This window comes from Herpailurus yagouaroundi, unplaced genomic scaffold (genome assembly GCF_014898765.1).
Source record: "Herpailurus yagouaroundi ecotype Mexico unplaced genomic scaffold, PumYag 163, whole genome shotgun sequence".
Lineage (NCBI taxonomy): Eukaryota > Metazoa > Chordata > Mammalia > Carnivora > Felidae > Herpailurus > Herpailurus yagouaroundi.
Window position 1 is genome coordinate 65,615,977 of NW_024412404.1, and position 14,800 is coordinate 65,630,776.

The window sequence follows — 14,800 nt, forward strand, 5'->3', positions numbered from 1 at the left end:
TAAGGGGCTGTTGGAATTTGTTTTCTCTTTCCATGCTGTATAGCCATGCTAATTAAATCACGGGTGAGATTGAGGCAGACATCTTTGTTCAGTAGCTAATGTGTGTTGTGAATTAATTTAAAATCATGTGTAAGAGAGAAGCTAAGTTCTTTATTTTCTTTTTCTTATGCAGGTTTCAGCAAGCAGATGGTGGAAATCCTTCACAAACACAATATTCAGTTTAGCAGTTTTGACATCTTCTCAGATGAAGAAGTTCGTCAGGGCCTCAAAACATACTCCAACTGGCCTACCTATCCCCAGCTCTATGTGTCTGGGGAGCTCATAGGAGGACTTGATATAATCAAGGTTAGAACTGAGAAGTCTGTACCTTGTAAAGAATTTTCATGTAGAGCACACTTTTGTAAGTGCTGTAATAAATGTAAAGTAGGAATTTCTTAAGAATCTCAACATTTACGAATATGAATCTGGAGTATATGCAAAGTATTTCTGGTGAGATGGTTGATTGATATTCTGTGTCAGGGTACGACCAAGGAGAGTTGCTTTGTAGTGAACGTTTCTTAAACTTACACATGTGTTTATTTCAGGAGCTGGAGGCATCTGACGAACTAGATACAATTTGCCCCAAAGCTCCCAAATTAGAAGAAAGGTAAGTGTTTAAAAGTGTCAAATAGTCTACCATTTATTACTTTAAAAATATTTCCTAATTCTTGGTTTTTGCATTGCTCTTTCCATATAGAAACGAGGGATTTGTTTTCGTGTGCCGAGGTCATAAGAGTGTTGTTTGCAGTCAGACTAGTCATGCGAACTTGGGAAGGTCTCATTTGCACTGGAGAAATTTTTGTGCCAATTTAATGAGCACGTGGAGGATATTCTTCGTTTTCATAGAACGAAATGTCATTGTCTCGGTGGAATGACTAAGTTTTACTTACTTCTCTGCATCTCGGAGCCAGGCTCCAGCGGTCCCGGCGTTCAGCCTTCAGTAACAGCCCCTCCTCTCAGCATCATCCGGACGCGGGCTGTGAAGAGTGCCCAGTGTGAGGAGCGAGGGCCGCGCGTGTGGTACCCGCCTAAACACTTTGGGGGCCTCACGCTGCCTTTCTAACCATGGTAACTTAAAATTCAAGGAGATTTGGAGCTGTAAAAATTGGTCTTTGTTGTATGAAAGATCTCAATCAGCTTTTAAAGATCTTATCTTATGGAAATTTTGGACTTTGGCCTGTAGGGAGACTTACAGGGATTTTTATTGTGATAAATTTGAATTAATGTAGAGGTTTAAAGAAGAATTTATTTTGAAATACATCCGTGGATCAGCCGTTCGTAGTTGGGGCTTGAGTCTGTAAGGCGAAGCCTCCTCTTGTAGTTTTCTTGCCGTTCGGCATTTTGAGATAAAAGTGTTTAATAGTGAGCACCTCATTTATCTGTCCTTGATTAATAAACAGTGTCCCATGTGTGTCAAACTGACCTTTAAGTGCCACACTTTCTCAAATGATTTAGACCCTTTGCTGCCTTTTTGGTAGGACAGTGAGTCTCCTAGTGCCTTTGTTGACTCTGGGTCCCCAGTTGTGTTCTTTGCTGAATAACCTGGGTGGCTCACGAAGGCCGAGTGGCCTCAGAAACCTGCTGTGCTTTGTATGCGCTAGTACCTGCCTTCATTCTGTCTTGCTGCTGTTTACGTCCTCGTCTTCATCAGACCTTCTGTCTCGTTTCCTAATGCGCTGTGTCTATCTATATTTCCTGTGGCCTCAGACTAGATAGCTGGAGTCCCATAGAGATTGCTGTAGAGATACACTTGTATTCTGAGTAATCACTTGAAGTGCTCCTGGCAAGCACAGGGCCAGAGCCTCAGTTCCCGGCTCTGGCGACGTCTCTGTGAGTCGGACGGAAGCGCTTGTTTTGGTTTCCTGGGCCCAGATAGTTGGGTCGCTGCAGGTGACTGACGGCGATCAGCACCATATTCTTTATTTCTGAGTTTTTCTGAGAATCGGCCCATCGTACTCTACCGGAAGTGTACGTGACGAAGCCCTGAGCATGATTTGGGTGTTTCGTTTGTGATCGCTTTGTTCTCTGAGGAGGTGTTGAGCTGTGAGTGACCCAGAGCACCGGTGGGAAGAGCATCTGATGACGTGACCACCACAGGTTGTCCTGACGCTGACTGTCCTGGGATTTGTGACTGACCCTTAGGCGGCACGCAGACGGCTGCCGCTCCTGACAGCAAGTGGGGGATGGCCTTTGGAAGATCGTACAAAGTGTGAAACGCAAAGTTAAGACGGGGGCGTTTGATGTGAGCAGCTGGCGTTCCGGCACTTAGCACCTCCCGTTCCCCCTGTGACCTTGTGAACATCGGGGAGTGTGGGGCCGTGTGCCGCCTCGTGGCGGAGAAGGGAGCCCACAAGATGTAGTTCTGGAAATTGTGGGTGGGCTCAGTGTACAGGCCCCTTCCTGAACAATTCCTTACTGAATTGGCTATTATTATTTTTTTAGTGCTGTGAGTTGATGGGCTTGAATTGCAACTCGAAGGAACATTCGTTGCCTTAAAAGCCATATTGTGTTTTATGGTGGCTCAGGGAGAGAATGAAATAAAGGAAAATGTCAATGCATTTGCTTGTTTAATACCACTCAAAGCTGTGAACTATCATCCTGCTATCCCTCAAATATGCATGTTACTCCTGAAGCGGAGCAAAAGTGGTGTTTAATAATTGAGCTGAGCCATTTTATATCAATTTTCTCTCTTCAGGCTCAAAGTACTGACAAATAAAGCTTCTGTGATGCTCTTTATGAAAGGAAACAAACAGGTAAAGAACTCAAAAATGGTTTTATTTGTAATTTCTTTTGATGCTAACATCTGCAACTAGGGGACGCTTAAATCTTTTCTCCTGGCTGTGGCTAATGAAGCTATAGTGGCATCAGGAAGTTATCCGGGCCTTAATTGGTGCTTATGGAGATCAAGCAAAGTAATCCACATCTTGCCTGACTTCATAACATCCACATCTCAGCGGGGTGCGTTTCTCTTTGCTGCCAAACTTGGTCAACACTGTTCACCCTCTCCTGGTTCTGTTAGTTGCTGTCCCGTCCCGACTTGAGTCCCTGGGCTCGTGTAGTGAACAGTTGGGTCCGCACGCGTCCCGGGCAGGGGGAGCCTTGTCGCTGCCGGGGGCACCGGTTTGATGACTGAGTGAAAGTTTGGCAGTTCTTACTTGTAATGGGGTGGTTCCTGGAGCTTGTTGGATGAAGGAGCATACTGGCTGTGCATCGTTTTGAGGACCAAGTTAGATAAGAGCACTCCCACCGGCAGCTTGAGCAAAGCTGATTATCATTTGTATTTGGACTAGAACGGAGATCTCCAGAAACCAGGCTGTGTTCCCTTCCTTTATTCTCAGCCAGTGACAGAGGTAGGCAGGTGGGACACAGAGTCTGGCTCGTGGCCCAGGGGAAGAGGTGAAAGCCCTGGGAGGCGAGGCTGGTGGAACGGAGGGACGGCAGTCCGTCTCTTCTGTCGTCCCGGGCTGCTTGCTTCGCCTCCCAGGGCCTCACGGCCCCTTGTGTGAGTGTTCAGTGTGCTTCCCGGAGAGCGAGGTTGTGACAGCGAGTGTGAAAGTTAACATAACTAATACAGTAAAACCAGCTAGTTACCATAAGTCGTCAACGTAACTGTTGCAGTGTAAGCAGTAACCGGGAAAATGGTGATACATGTCTCAGCATGCTGAGATCACAGATCAGGACCTAGCTTCTTTGACTGGCTCACTAATTTTATTAAAACAAAATAGAGGAAGTTAATAATTCCCAGTAGTGATAAAGTCATCTTTTTATATCTTCTTGGTGATTGTTTAAAGCAGGTTTTTATTCTCAAAAGAGTTTGTTTCTGGAAGTCAGCAAGTATTCATACACCTTGGGAGCAGAGTTCCTTGCGCTGTTGAGAAATGCATGTGGTGCCGAGTCTTCCCTCCAGGATCGCTAGGATTTGGGACCTGGCGGCCTGACAGAACCGTGTAGCCCTTCCATAACCTCAGAGAAGCCTGGCACTCTGCGACTCTATAACGTAAAGATACGTTTTAAAAACCGGGGAGTAAAAGTCCAGTTGGGAACAGGCAGGTGATGATCCCGCTCAGTGCAGAAAGGTTAGGTGAGGCGAGGTCATCTGAGAGCGAGTGGAGAAGGAACTCAAGTCTTGGTAGAGCGGCAAGGTTCCCCTCTGAGGACCGTGTCACCACAGCGACTGTCAGGTTCCAGGACACGTGTCATCCCCGGTGGGTAGAGCCTGAAGGAAGTCTGTGGGCTGAGAGTCCAGGTGATGTCCGGATGGGTCAGGACTTGAAAGGGGGGTGGGGTGGGGATTGGTGGCCTCCTGAAATCCCAGCTGACCCACTGCTCTGTGATGCCAGAGGCACTGGGAGGCTCGTCACTGGAGTGCGCTGTGCCCACTGTGTCCCAGGGACAGAGCGTCCACAGGACCAGGCCAGTGGGCTGAGTAGGAAATGTAATCCATCTTTACATGTGTGTGTGTTTTCTTTTCCCCCTTCTAAATTTAGGAAGCAAAATGTGGATTCAGCAAACAGATTCTGGAGATACTAAATAGTACCGGGTAGGTAAATCTTGTTTTCAAATGGTGTGTTAAAGAAACTTCAGTTATCCGTAGTGCCACTGATGCCTTTCGGTTGTTGTGGCTCTATCTGTATATGTTTATCTATTTGTTTTTGCCGTGGTGCTTTGTGAATGGTCTAACTTAGACCACAAGAGGATTTTTTGGACAGTATCAACTGATTGGTAACATAAAGGAGCTTCTTAGGCAATTACTGGAATAACTATTTGTCTGCTTTCCCAGAGGAAAGTTAATAACTGAGTTCTTGAACACGCACAAAGATATTTTAGAGAAATGTATTAGAGGTTTTTAATTTCCTTAAAAACTATTCTAGTTTTCAACATTTTATCAAATGCCTAGGGCCCATGTACAGGTCATTCTGTGCATCTCAGAAGCAGGGTAAATTGAAGGCTGTGTTCATGCTTTTGATCTGCTCAGCGGTAATGCTGCCAGGTAAGAGGATTGCAGTTGCTTTTTTTCTGATCAAAAACAAACCACTTGTTTGGAGATACTTCGCCCATATTCGGTAGAGTTCATCAAATGTATTTGCTTATTATTATTATTATTTTACTTATTTCACAACACTTTCTTTTTAATGTTCTTACTGTGCTAGCCATAGCTTGCTTTATTTAGTTTTTAAGTTAATTTTTTAGCCATGGCTTTAAAGAGATTAACCATTTCTTTGAAGTCGTGGGGAAGGTAATCTTTTGAAATATTTAGACATGCGTGGGCATGGTTGAAAGTAGTCAGTTGAGTAGCACAGGTTAAATACAACTCTGGGGACATGAAAAGCAAAGATTGATTTCTTCAAGTGATGGTGACATTTTACAGAGGAGAGTCTAAAGAGTCTTTTGTCATATGGTCTCTAGCCAGACCTTCCTCACCCTGCCCGAGGACAGAGCAGAGGCTGGCTTGCTTTTGGTCATCAGTTTTTATGGCCCCGTTCTCTGTCTTCTGTCACAGCTCCCCGGTGTGACACGCTCAGGCCACCTGTCTCTAGTGACAGCGTGTCCCCTCAGGGCGTACCTCCACGAGGCCATGGAGCCAGGGCACAGGAGCATCGGGCCGTCTCAGCTCGTATGTTCGGTGGAGAGTCGCCCAATACCTGTCTAATCCTGTTTGGATTTGCAAGTACCTGCTCCCCAGAACAGAGGGGCTTCTTTGGAGACAAAGCGCTCCCAGCTGCAGACTTGCTGACACAGTCGGCTCTGCGGTGAGCGGGGCCGTGGGGACCTTTGCCGCTCTTCACCTTGAACAGTCTGTCCTCTTGCTGAGAGCTGTCAGTTTGTGGAGAAAGCTCTGGCTTTTTATTCCTTCCTTCCGTTCTTACACTCCTCTTCGCCTTCTCTGCCCAAAGACACACGCCTCGAGGGGCTGTGTACCGAGCATACACGGAGGTATGGAGGTACTCTGTGCACAGAACTTTCAGGAGACGCATTGGCTGTCGTGACTGCACACACGCCTGCACGTGCGTGGGCCCGGTGCCTCTCAGCTCCCTTGTGGACCTGTAATTCGCGCTCATCGTACTGTTCAGACTAGGAGATCTGCCTCCTTTAGTTCAACCTGAAGGGAAACTTACACCGGGTCTTGTTTTTTTTTTGTTTGGTTTTTTTTTTTAATCTTCTCTTGCTTTCAGACAGTCCTGTTGGTACTTGGTGCTGATTTATCCTGTCATCTTGTTTTTTTGACTGTTTTCTGCACCATGAACAGTTTTCTTGGGAACTTGTTTACTGAGTGAGATTTCCCTGTGAAGGTGGTTTTGGTGTTATGGAACCCGAAATTTATCTTTTATATGTGGCGTTTTCTTTGGCCGGTTTGTGGGACCGCACATGTCTCCGCAGTCTCCCTGCAGGAATTGAGTCCTGCATTCATACTGATTCCTTGACCACCAGACGGTGAAGTCCTGAGTAGATATGGCTGGGTTTCCATGCAGTGACTTTTCATTCATTATAACAAGTAGAGTTCATTGTGCAGCATGAATGCACACCACTCTCACTGGTTTGTGCGTATTGAAAACAGCATGTGTGTTCTGAAATAAGTTCGCTTTCACGTGGGAAGGCACACCTCCATAAGGTGGCGTCTGTTGGCGGTGGCGTCGTCCTGGGCGGCGAGCGTCTGGCCCAGCCCTGGCGTCCGCGAGCGGTCACAGACGTCAGAGCTGCTCCCCGCTCCCTGAGCAGCTTCCAGGACATCAGAAGCAGCGGCTCCGGGGGTGAGGGCTGGGAACGGAGTGTTAAGGACAGACTCGTGTAAACTTGGGGTACAGGTCTAACCTGGGGTTGGCACACGGCCACACCCACTCCTGTCTGCCCTGTGTGGTTGCTTCTGTGTGATGCAGAGACTAGCCTCCAGGGCCTGTGTGTTTATGGCCTTGCCCTTTCAGAAAAAGTGTGCTGACCCCTGTCTAATCCAGTATTGTCTAGAGAAAAGTCCAGATGAATTTGTACCTACCTGACAGATTGAGAGAAGTAAAGTCATTTCCATTTTTTAGAGTGAATGTCATTAGCAACGAAACAATTTACTTTTCCTGACTGTTTTTTAAAACAGCAAGTAGGCTTTATAATTTTTGTTTAATACAGCTATTTCCTGTTAAAATGTTCTCTCCTTTTTGTAGTGTTGAATATGAGACATTTGACATATTGGAGGATGAAGAAGTAAGTTCTGTGTTTTATGTTTCTCATCCTTTGCCTTTAGTTTTACTCATTAGGGTCTAATAGTAAGGTTTCAGAGTTTCTCTTGTTTCCGTAGGTTCGGCAGGGGTTAAAAACTTTCTCGAATTGGCCCACGTATCCTCAGCTGTATGTGAAAGGGGAACTTGTTGGAGGTCTGGATATTGTTAAGGTAAGGTCGGAGTTCATTTGGCATCCTAAAGATGGGAAATGTTGGCATGTTTGAAAATTACAATTTCGTATTGAACAGAAACGTCGGAGCTTCCCTGACTCCTTTCCTTCCTGGCCTCCTGTCCAGTCACTTCTGGCTCACTTTTGATTACCATTTCTTTTAAAAGATTTTTTTATCTTTATTTTTTTATTTACTTTTACTTTTTACATGTGTGTTTTTGAGAGAGAAAGCACGAGTGGGGGAGGGGCAGAGAGAGGGGGATAGAGAATCCCAGCAGGCTCCATGCTGTCAGCACAGAGCCCCATGCGGGGCTCCAAGTCACGAACCACGAGATCATGACCCGAGCTTAAGTCGGACACTCAACTGACTGAGCCACCCAGGCACTCACCCCGTGTTACCATTTCTGTGTCCCTAGTACCTTGTCCTCCCACTGTCCCTGTTGGATCAGGCTGTGCTCACCCATCCCCTGAGCCAGCCAAATCATCCCCCTGCTGTGGGGCCTTCTGCCTCCCCGGGTCTTCTGCACAACCTCCTTCCTCTCCCGAAGAGCTTCCGGCCAAGGCCAGAACTGTAACTTGGCCGTCCAGGATGCTCTGATGATGGCCAAGCTCGAAATGTGATTTTTACCCCCACGCTACTAAATCTGATGGAACGGTCTTCCGTGTTTTTAGCCTTTCTTTCCTCGTCCCCCCTCCGCTTTGGATATCTTGTGTTCCATAGTTACATGTGTTCTGTGCCCTTCAGGACCCTTGTTGTCTATGAATCCTGTATAGATTCTTGAAGCCAGAAACATTTCACTCCTGTTCCTGAAGTTCTTCTGTCCTTTTATATTTACGTTGTATTGTGTTTTTGTGTTATTTTGCCTTACCTGCACTGGGGTGATGGAGGGAAGAGCGCCGGGGCACGGGCAGGAGGCCTGACACCCAGTGCTGCCTGGTCCTGTCAGCTGTGTGACAGACCTGAGGCCCCTGACCCCGGCTTCCTAACAGAACTGTGCGAGGCTGCTGTGGGCCTTCCCCACGTCCAGCTTGGCCTCAGACGCTAGGAGATCGGTTAGCTCTGTCAGATCGTAAGCATGTTTAGAAACAATACCTTTTCTTATACACCCTTGACATCTTTGACCATTAATTTACTTGTTTAGTTTGCTTTAAGGAAACCCTCCACGAATGCTCAGTGGGCAGGACTTTTCTTGGGGCGCTTACACCTGATAGCGCCTGTGTGTGCCACGCGCTGTTTCTTAGCCTGGTCCCGCAGGGACGCCGCAGTGCTAACCCCCCGGGAGCAGCACTGCTCCTAGTTAGGTTTTAAAATAAGTTTTAACTCCTACTTTGGTCTTGTTGGGAGGACTCGAGCCCAGCGCTGAGTGATATCAGCTCTGTGGGCCTGGACGTGTGGTGAACACGGGGCAGGGGTGCCGTCTGCTGTGGTTTCACCTACACCAGTCTTGTCTGCTGCGGAGTGCTGTTTGACATGGCGCTTCTGAAGGCAGCGAGTGAGGCATTTTTACTAGTAAAGTGTCTCATTCCTGGAGGAGAAGAACAGGCTTAACATAGTAGGTCTTGAATAGCCCTGAAGCAACAAAAATAGATCTGCATTTGTTATGTTATATATGTGTTTTATTTTTTTAAGACACAGTCTTCAAACCCAAATACTCCTGAGCCTGTTCTTGTCTGAATGTTTTATAGCCTGTACCTTAGCCATTGCTAACTCTTGGGAAGATAACAATCGATCAATCTCATTTAATTCTAAAGCCGAGCTGTGCAGGCAACTTCGTTTTAGGTATAAAACAGGATGTTACAGGACTCTTGATGTTCACCTGCTAAAAAGACACATCTGGACATTTGTGATATTGGTAACATTTTCTCCCGAGAAGATAACTGGGAACAGTTCTTAGGTTGCCATTTTAGTCCGTTTCCCACACAGCACGGTTCTTCCGTCTTTAGTTCAGCGGAAACATCATAGTTGCCAGGTGGGTTAATTCTGGCTGGCCTTTAAGAGCACTGAGTGCTTTTTGCTGTTGAATGGTTAGATAAAGAACTTACCTGGTAATTCAATGACTCAGTCAATCTAGTGTCTTGAGAAAAATAGCAACTAATTAGTACATGTTCAGTGAGGTCATGTTATCACTACTGCAGAATGTTTGTTTACAGAGGGAATATTTAGATAAGGTCGGCGCACATTAGTGGTGATGATGATGGCGATCCCCGTGTGCCAGACAGGCTGCCTTAGTGCTTAGGCCGTCCTCACAGCATCCTGAGTTCCTTGTCCTCAGTCGTCAGATGAGGGGACACGGATGAGAAGTTAGGTAATCTGCATGTGACGTCACAACTCGTGAGTCCTTGAGTCCAGATTCCACCTGCAGGCTTCTGGGCCTCTCCGTGAGCAGCATGGCCTCCTGCCCTCCAGGTCATGTGCTCAGAAAAGTCCTGCCTGGTCCTTTAGTGCAGTACGATGTGTGCTTGTTAATGAGTTAATGTTGGAAGATCCCAGAACATCGCTGAGAGTTGTCTGAGTTTATATGACAGAATCACACCTGATGGGGTTTAACCAGAGATGAAGTCACATGGAATTTAGTGTGTGTGTGTGTGTGTGTGTGTGTGTGTGTGTGTGTGTTTTAAGTAGTCACCATGCCCAACGTGGGACTTGAATTTATCATCCTGAGATTGAGAGTCGCATGCTCTACCGACTGAGCCAGCGAGGTGCCCTGATTTTCGTGGTTTTATTGATGGATGTTCATGCTGCTTAGTAATAACCTGCAAATTTACATCAGATTAAATGTTTGTCTTAAACTAGAAAATCTCATTCATCATTTATTGTCACATTTTAAATTTGATGGCTGTGTTCCAGATTTTAAATCTGCAAGATAGCACACAACATTTCTGGATTTGTATGTCTTTTTAGTGGTTTTTGACCTCTACATGTACACTTTTACGCTCGTAGTACTGCGGCCTTTCCAGGCTGGGTTGAAACAGTGAAGCCTGTGTACCACTCGTGGGGCTATGGGTGTTTTGCTCTAATTGCTGTGTTTGTTAATGCTGATCACTCTGTTGGCTTTGGAATGCCTTTTAAAACCTCAGTTCTGTAATCTGATAGTGTTTATGGCATAATAGTTAGTTTCAGCGTGTTGGTGAGCTAGAGTTTTAGTCCAGTGAAGTGTTTCTTCTGGTCTCTGATAACGGAAGCAACCTGTGATTGTTCTTCAGACGTTTCCATTTTTCATCTGTCCGCATACATGTTGTTTTTGCTTTCTGTTTTCGTCGTTAGGAACTGAGAGACAACGGTGAGCTGCTACCAGTGCTGAAAGGAGAGAACTAGAGGCTTGTATGCTCAGCGCCCGACTGTTGCGGGAACCACTTGGTCACAACTCCGTGCTCAGAGGTGGGCGAGGGGCAGAGACTGCGCCTCGCCCCGTTACGCTCTGTGTATTTCACAAGCTTGTGCTAAATACATGTATGTGTTGTTTTGTTTTTTCCACCAAACAATGCAATAAACATCTTCAAAATCCAATTAAAAATTCTTGTGTAAAGAAGGTGTGTTTTTACGATGATGTTAAACATGTAGCAATTAGCCTGCTTTAAATTTCTTTTTTGAAATACACGGGCACCTTGTCGCAGTTCAGAAACGGCCGGTTTCAGGAAATTCAGAACGGTGAAGCTGTCTGAAATCCACACTAACACTTAGAAGAGCTCATAGACCAAACCAGTGGCTCCCCTCAATGGCCAAAGATCTCTTTACAGCTTGGAAAAATTCAACTGAAAATTTTCCTCTGACAGCATCCCTGTGTGAGGCGCTGGTGAGATCGCACAGGCCGTGTAGGGCTCTGCAGACGTGGAGACTCGTTTCAGACAGCGCCGGCGGTGTGTTAGCTGGCGGCGGGCCAGAGGAAAGTGATTTCTCGTGAGCGCGTTGCCCTCACGTGCTCCAGGACAAGGAGAAGAACGGGGTGGGCCGGGGGATGACAGTCGTCAGTGTGTGTTAAGCACCACAGTTTATTTTAGTCATTATGCTGAAAGCATTGATTTAGCCCTTAAATAGGCTGAGAACATCCTGAGGTCCATGAAAATTTCAACAGTTTTGATCCTGACTCTCACATATTTAAAAAATAGTTGCTCTGTTAGGCCTTTGTTGGGCGTGCCTCAAACAGGTGGCTGAATTCACCTCCTGGGTTTGTAGATTGTGTTTGGTGCCCATGGCGCATGTTTTCTTCATTAGATTTTCCCAGCTTGTTGGTCTGGGTGGTTGAGGCTCCACAGAAGTGTCTGGTGATCATAAGGAAAGGGTGCAAAGGTCAGCAGTTTACATGAGAAACCAGAGGAAGTGCACGAAGATCTAGTGAAGTTATTAGCCTTTCACCAGGACACGAGCACCCGGCTGTTTCCTTGCTCTGTGTAGAGGAGAGATCTGATGTCTGTTGTATGTCACAAAGGGCAAGTCTGCACAAAATCCTAAAGGTGGTCACGGCCCTCCTGCCAGAGGAGGACACCTGTTGTAGTGGGTTTCCTTGCCAGTGTGTGTAATTAGATGGGGCTCCTTTGGGCATTGGTGCATGAACTTCTTTTTTCTTTTTAAAACAGAAATCCTTGCATAAGCGAAACCTTTACAACACAGATGGAAATGGAATTCTAACTGAAACTCTGTGAAGCTTCAGGGATGCCGTGAACCACGGAGGAGTGCATAATTTTCTCATATCCGGTGTCCCGACACTGAAAGCCTTGCGTACTGCTTTTGTGATTTTTTGCTTTGCCTGCAAAGTGCCACCTGTCAGCAAGCCACCTTTTAACTTCCCCTTATCCCAAGTGAGAATATCTATCTTTGTGGTCGCAGATTGGATAAGCTAGTTTTTTTCCTAATGCACATTTAACTAAAATGCGTAAATTTTAACGAATGCCCACCTGCCAATTTGGGAACCACTGATCTGGCCAAGGTGGCTGCTCGGGTAATGTGAGATGCTCATGCATCGTAGGGTGACCTCCTCCTCCTGTGGGTGACTCTTGCGTGATGCAAAACTCTGATGGCGTCACCCGTGATTGAACATCATAGTTTGAGTCAGGGTGAGTGTTCAGAGTTTTTGGGGGACATGTCACTTTGTTAAATTCTGCCAGTTGTGGGCGCCATTGGCTCCAGGGATGGTGGAGGGGCGGTGGCGCATATTTCTGTTTTATAGGTGTTTCCGGCTAGACATTGGGAAGATCAGGGATCTCGTTCATACAAAGTGATTTAGTTGTTCCTAACCTGACTTTATTAGGTATGTTTTAGGAGCAAGGCAAGAGATTCTTGGGCCCACCTGATCTTGGGAGCTCCATAGGCAGTCCCAGATCCAGCTTTCTAATCAAAATGAGCCTACCCTCGTAGGAGCGTTTTGTCAAAATTGAAATCCTCTCTGGTCCACAGATCCTAGAGAAGGTTGTGCCCAGTGCTCGAGAGACCATTCAGCTCACAGGGTTAGGTGACCGCGTCATTGGGAGGCTGCCCTGTCCAAGCCGTGGTGGGAGCTTGTGGTGGGGGGCGGGGCTCACCTGGGTGCTGTCGGAGGGTTTTAGTGAGTCCCGGATGTTTTGGAGGAGCAGGGGCAGGGCTGAGCTGCTCCGTGCGCCACCCAGCTCTGCCTGTTAGGCTGTCTCCCTGTGCTTGTGCTTCTCTGTAAAATGGAGCTCATCGTGGGGCCCTGAGGGCCTGGGGAGGGCGGTTAAATCTCCAGGGGCAGCCGGCACTGCTAGAGGCTCACGAGGGGTGGCTGCCTTTGGGACTTGGCCTGTTCACCCCCACCCTCAGGGCCGTCCTTCCAGAAAGGCCTCCTCGAGGAAGGGCTGGTAACTCCTCCTGACTTGCGTGTCCAGGCAGGAGGTAACTTCCTTTCCAGGGAAGGGTTCTTAGAGAGTTAGCATCCACCTGGAGAGAGGAGCCTGCAGGAATGGATCCCCCTCCCACTTTTTAAGCTCTGATTTTGTTTCATAACCAAAAATAGAAAAAATAAAAAGCCAACGAGAGGAGTTGGGAATTCTGTGCAGGGAGGAACTCTAAAGTCAAAACTTGCTCAAGAGTGCAGCTGCGGCCTCGGAGCTGGGAGTCCCGTTCAGGATTCGGTGACTCCCCAAGGCTGGGGCCCACTGCCACCACCAGGCTCCCCCGTGAAGGTGGGGGGATCACGGTGCCTTTATGTGTGTGGGGAGGGGCGCGGGCCGCTCCACCTGGAGCTGCCCGCTCCTAGGTGCGCCAGGTGACTCAAGTCCAAGGATTGACCTGCAGGAGGCCCGGTAGGTAGGTATGTTGAAAGTTGCTGTAATAATGTCGATGTCCCTCGTGAAGATAACAGGATGGAGGGTTGACTTTGCCCATGCAGCAGCTTATTAGACGTTTTTGTGTCACGTTGAGGGACAGCTGAGGCTTGTGGAACCACGCTTTTCCTGGCCTCCGTCAGGAACCCCAGGCCGTGTCCATCTTAACTGGTGGTTGACTTGCTCAAGAAGGACGAAGACAATGATTTTCCATGTTCAGTAGACAAGAATCTTACTGAGTTTCAAATTGAGATGGATTTTTTATTTATTGTATTTACTGAGATTGATTTTTAAAAACAGCATGTTTTGGGGCGCCTGGGTGGTCAAGTCAGTTGAATGTCCAACTTCGGCTCAGGTCATGATCTCGCATTTCGTGGGTTCGAGCCCCATGTCGGGCTCTGCTGACAGCTCGGACCCTGAAGCCTGCTTCGGATTCTGTGTCTCCCCCTCTCTCGGCCCGCCCCCCCCCCCAGCTTATGCTCTGTCTCAATAATAAATAAACGTTAAAAAATTTTTAAATACAAATAGCATGTTTTTATAAATAGAAAATCTCATTTTAGCAAAGCTACATTGTAGTCACGAAAAGTTTAATTGCTCAGTAAAATAACTGCAATACATTTCAAGTGCCTGACTTCGGTCACCATCCCTTCGTGTCCCTGGAAGGAATCATACAGACGTGTCCTGTGGTCAGAGAAGTTAAAAGCTTCAGATTAAAATAGGAAATATTATTTCTGATTTAGTTTTTAATTAAAATCCATTTTCTTGGGGCACCTGGGTGGCTCAGTCGGTTAGGCATCCGACTTCGGCTCAGGTCATGATCTTGCGGTCTGTGAGTTCAAGCCCCGCATCGGGCTCTGTGCTGACTGCTCAGAGCCTGGAGCCTGTTTCAGATTCTGTGTCTCCCTCTCTCTCTGACCCTCCCCCATTCATGCTCTGTCTCTCTCTGTCTCAAAAATAAATAAACGTTAAAAAAAATTTTTTTTTTAATCCGTTTTCTTAAAATGGACAGTTGGTTCTTGTTTTTCCTAAATAAAAGTAATTTGGTTCTTTGTAGATAAATTCATTTTTTTTAATGTGTTTCAAGTGTTGGGTTCTAGGAATGGGTAGA

General features: G+C 46.8%; 1 protein-coding gene across 3 annotated transcripts in view; it reads left to right on the plus strand.

Annotated features, from left to right (window-relative positions):
- The window catches only part of GLRX3 (glutaredoxin 3), a 36,884-nt gene extending 25,941 nt beyond the window's left edge, over positions 1 to 10,943 (plus strand). Inside the window, exons 5-11 of one of the 3 annotated variants that reach the window (XR_005793761.1) lie at positions 173 to 345; positions 585 to 646; positions 2,735 to 2,792; positions 4,527 to 4,579; positions 7,191 to 7,230; positions 7,305 to 7,417; positions 10,682 to 10,943. Coding sequence is in view for 2 of the 3 variants with exons in the window: in XM_040486807.1 (XP_040342741.1) it covers positions 173 to 345; positions 585 to 646; positions 2,735 to 2,792; positions 4,527 to 4,579; positions 7,191 to 7,230; positions 7,325 to 7,417; positions 10,682 to 10,732 (530 nt within the window). In the remaining variant the exon portion in view is untranslated. The other 2 variants (XM_040486807.1, XM_040486808.1) reach the window with 2 other exon arrangements.
- The last annotated feature ends 3,857 nt before the right edge of the window (positions 10,944 to 14,800 follow it).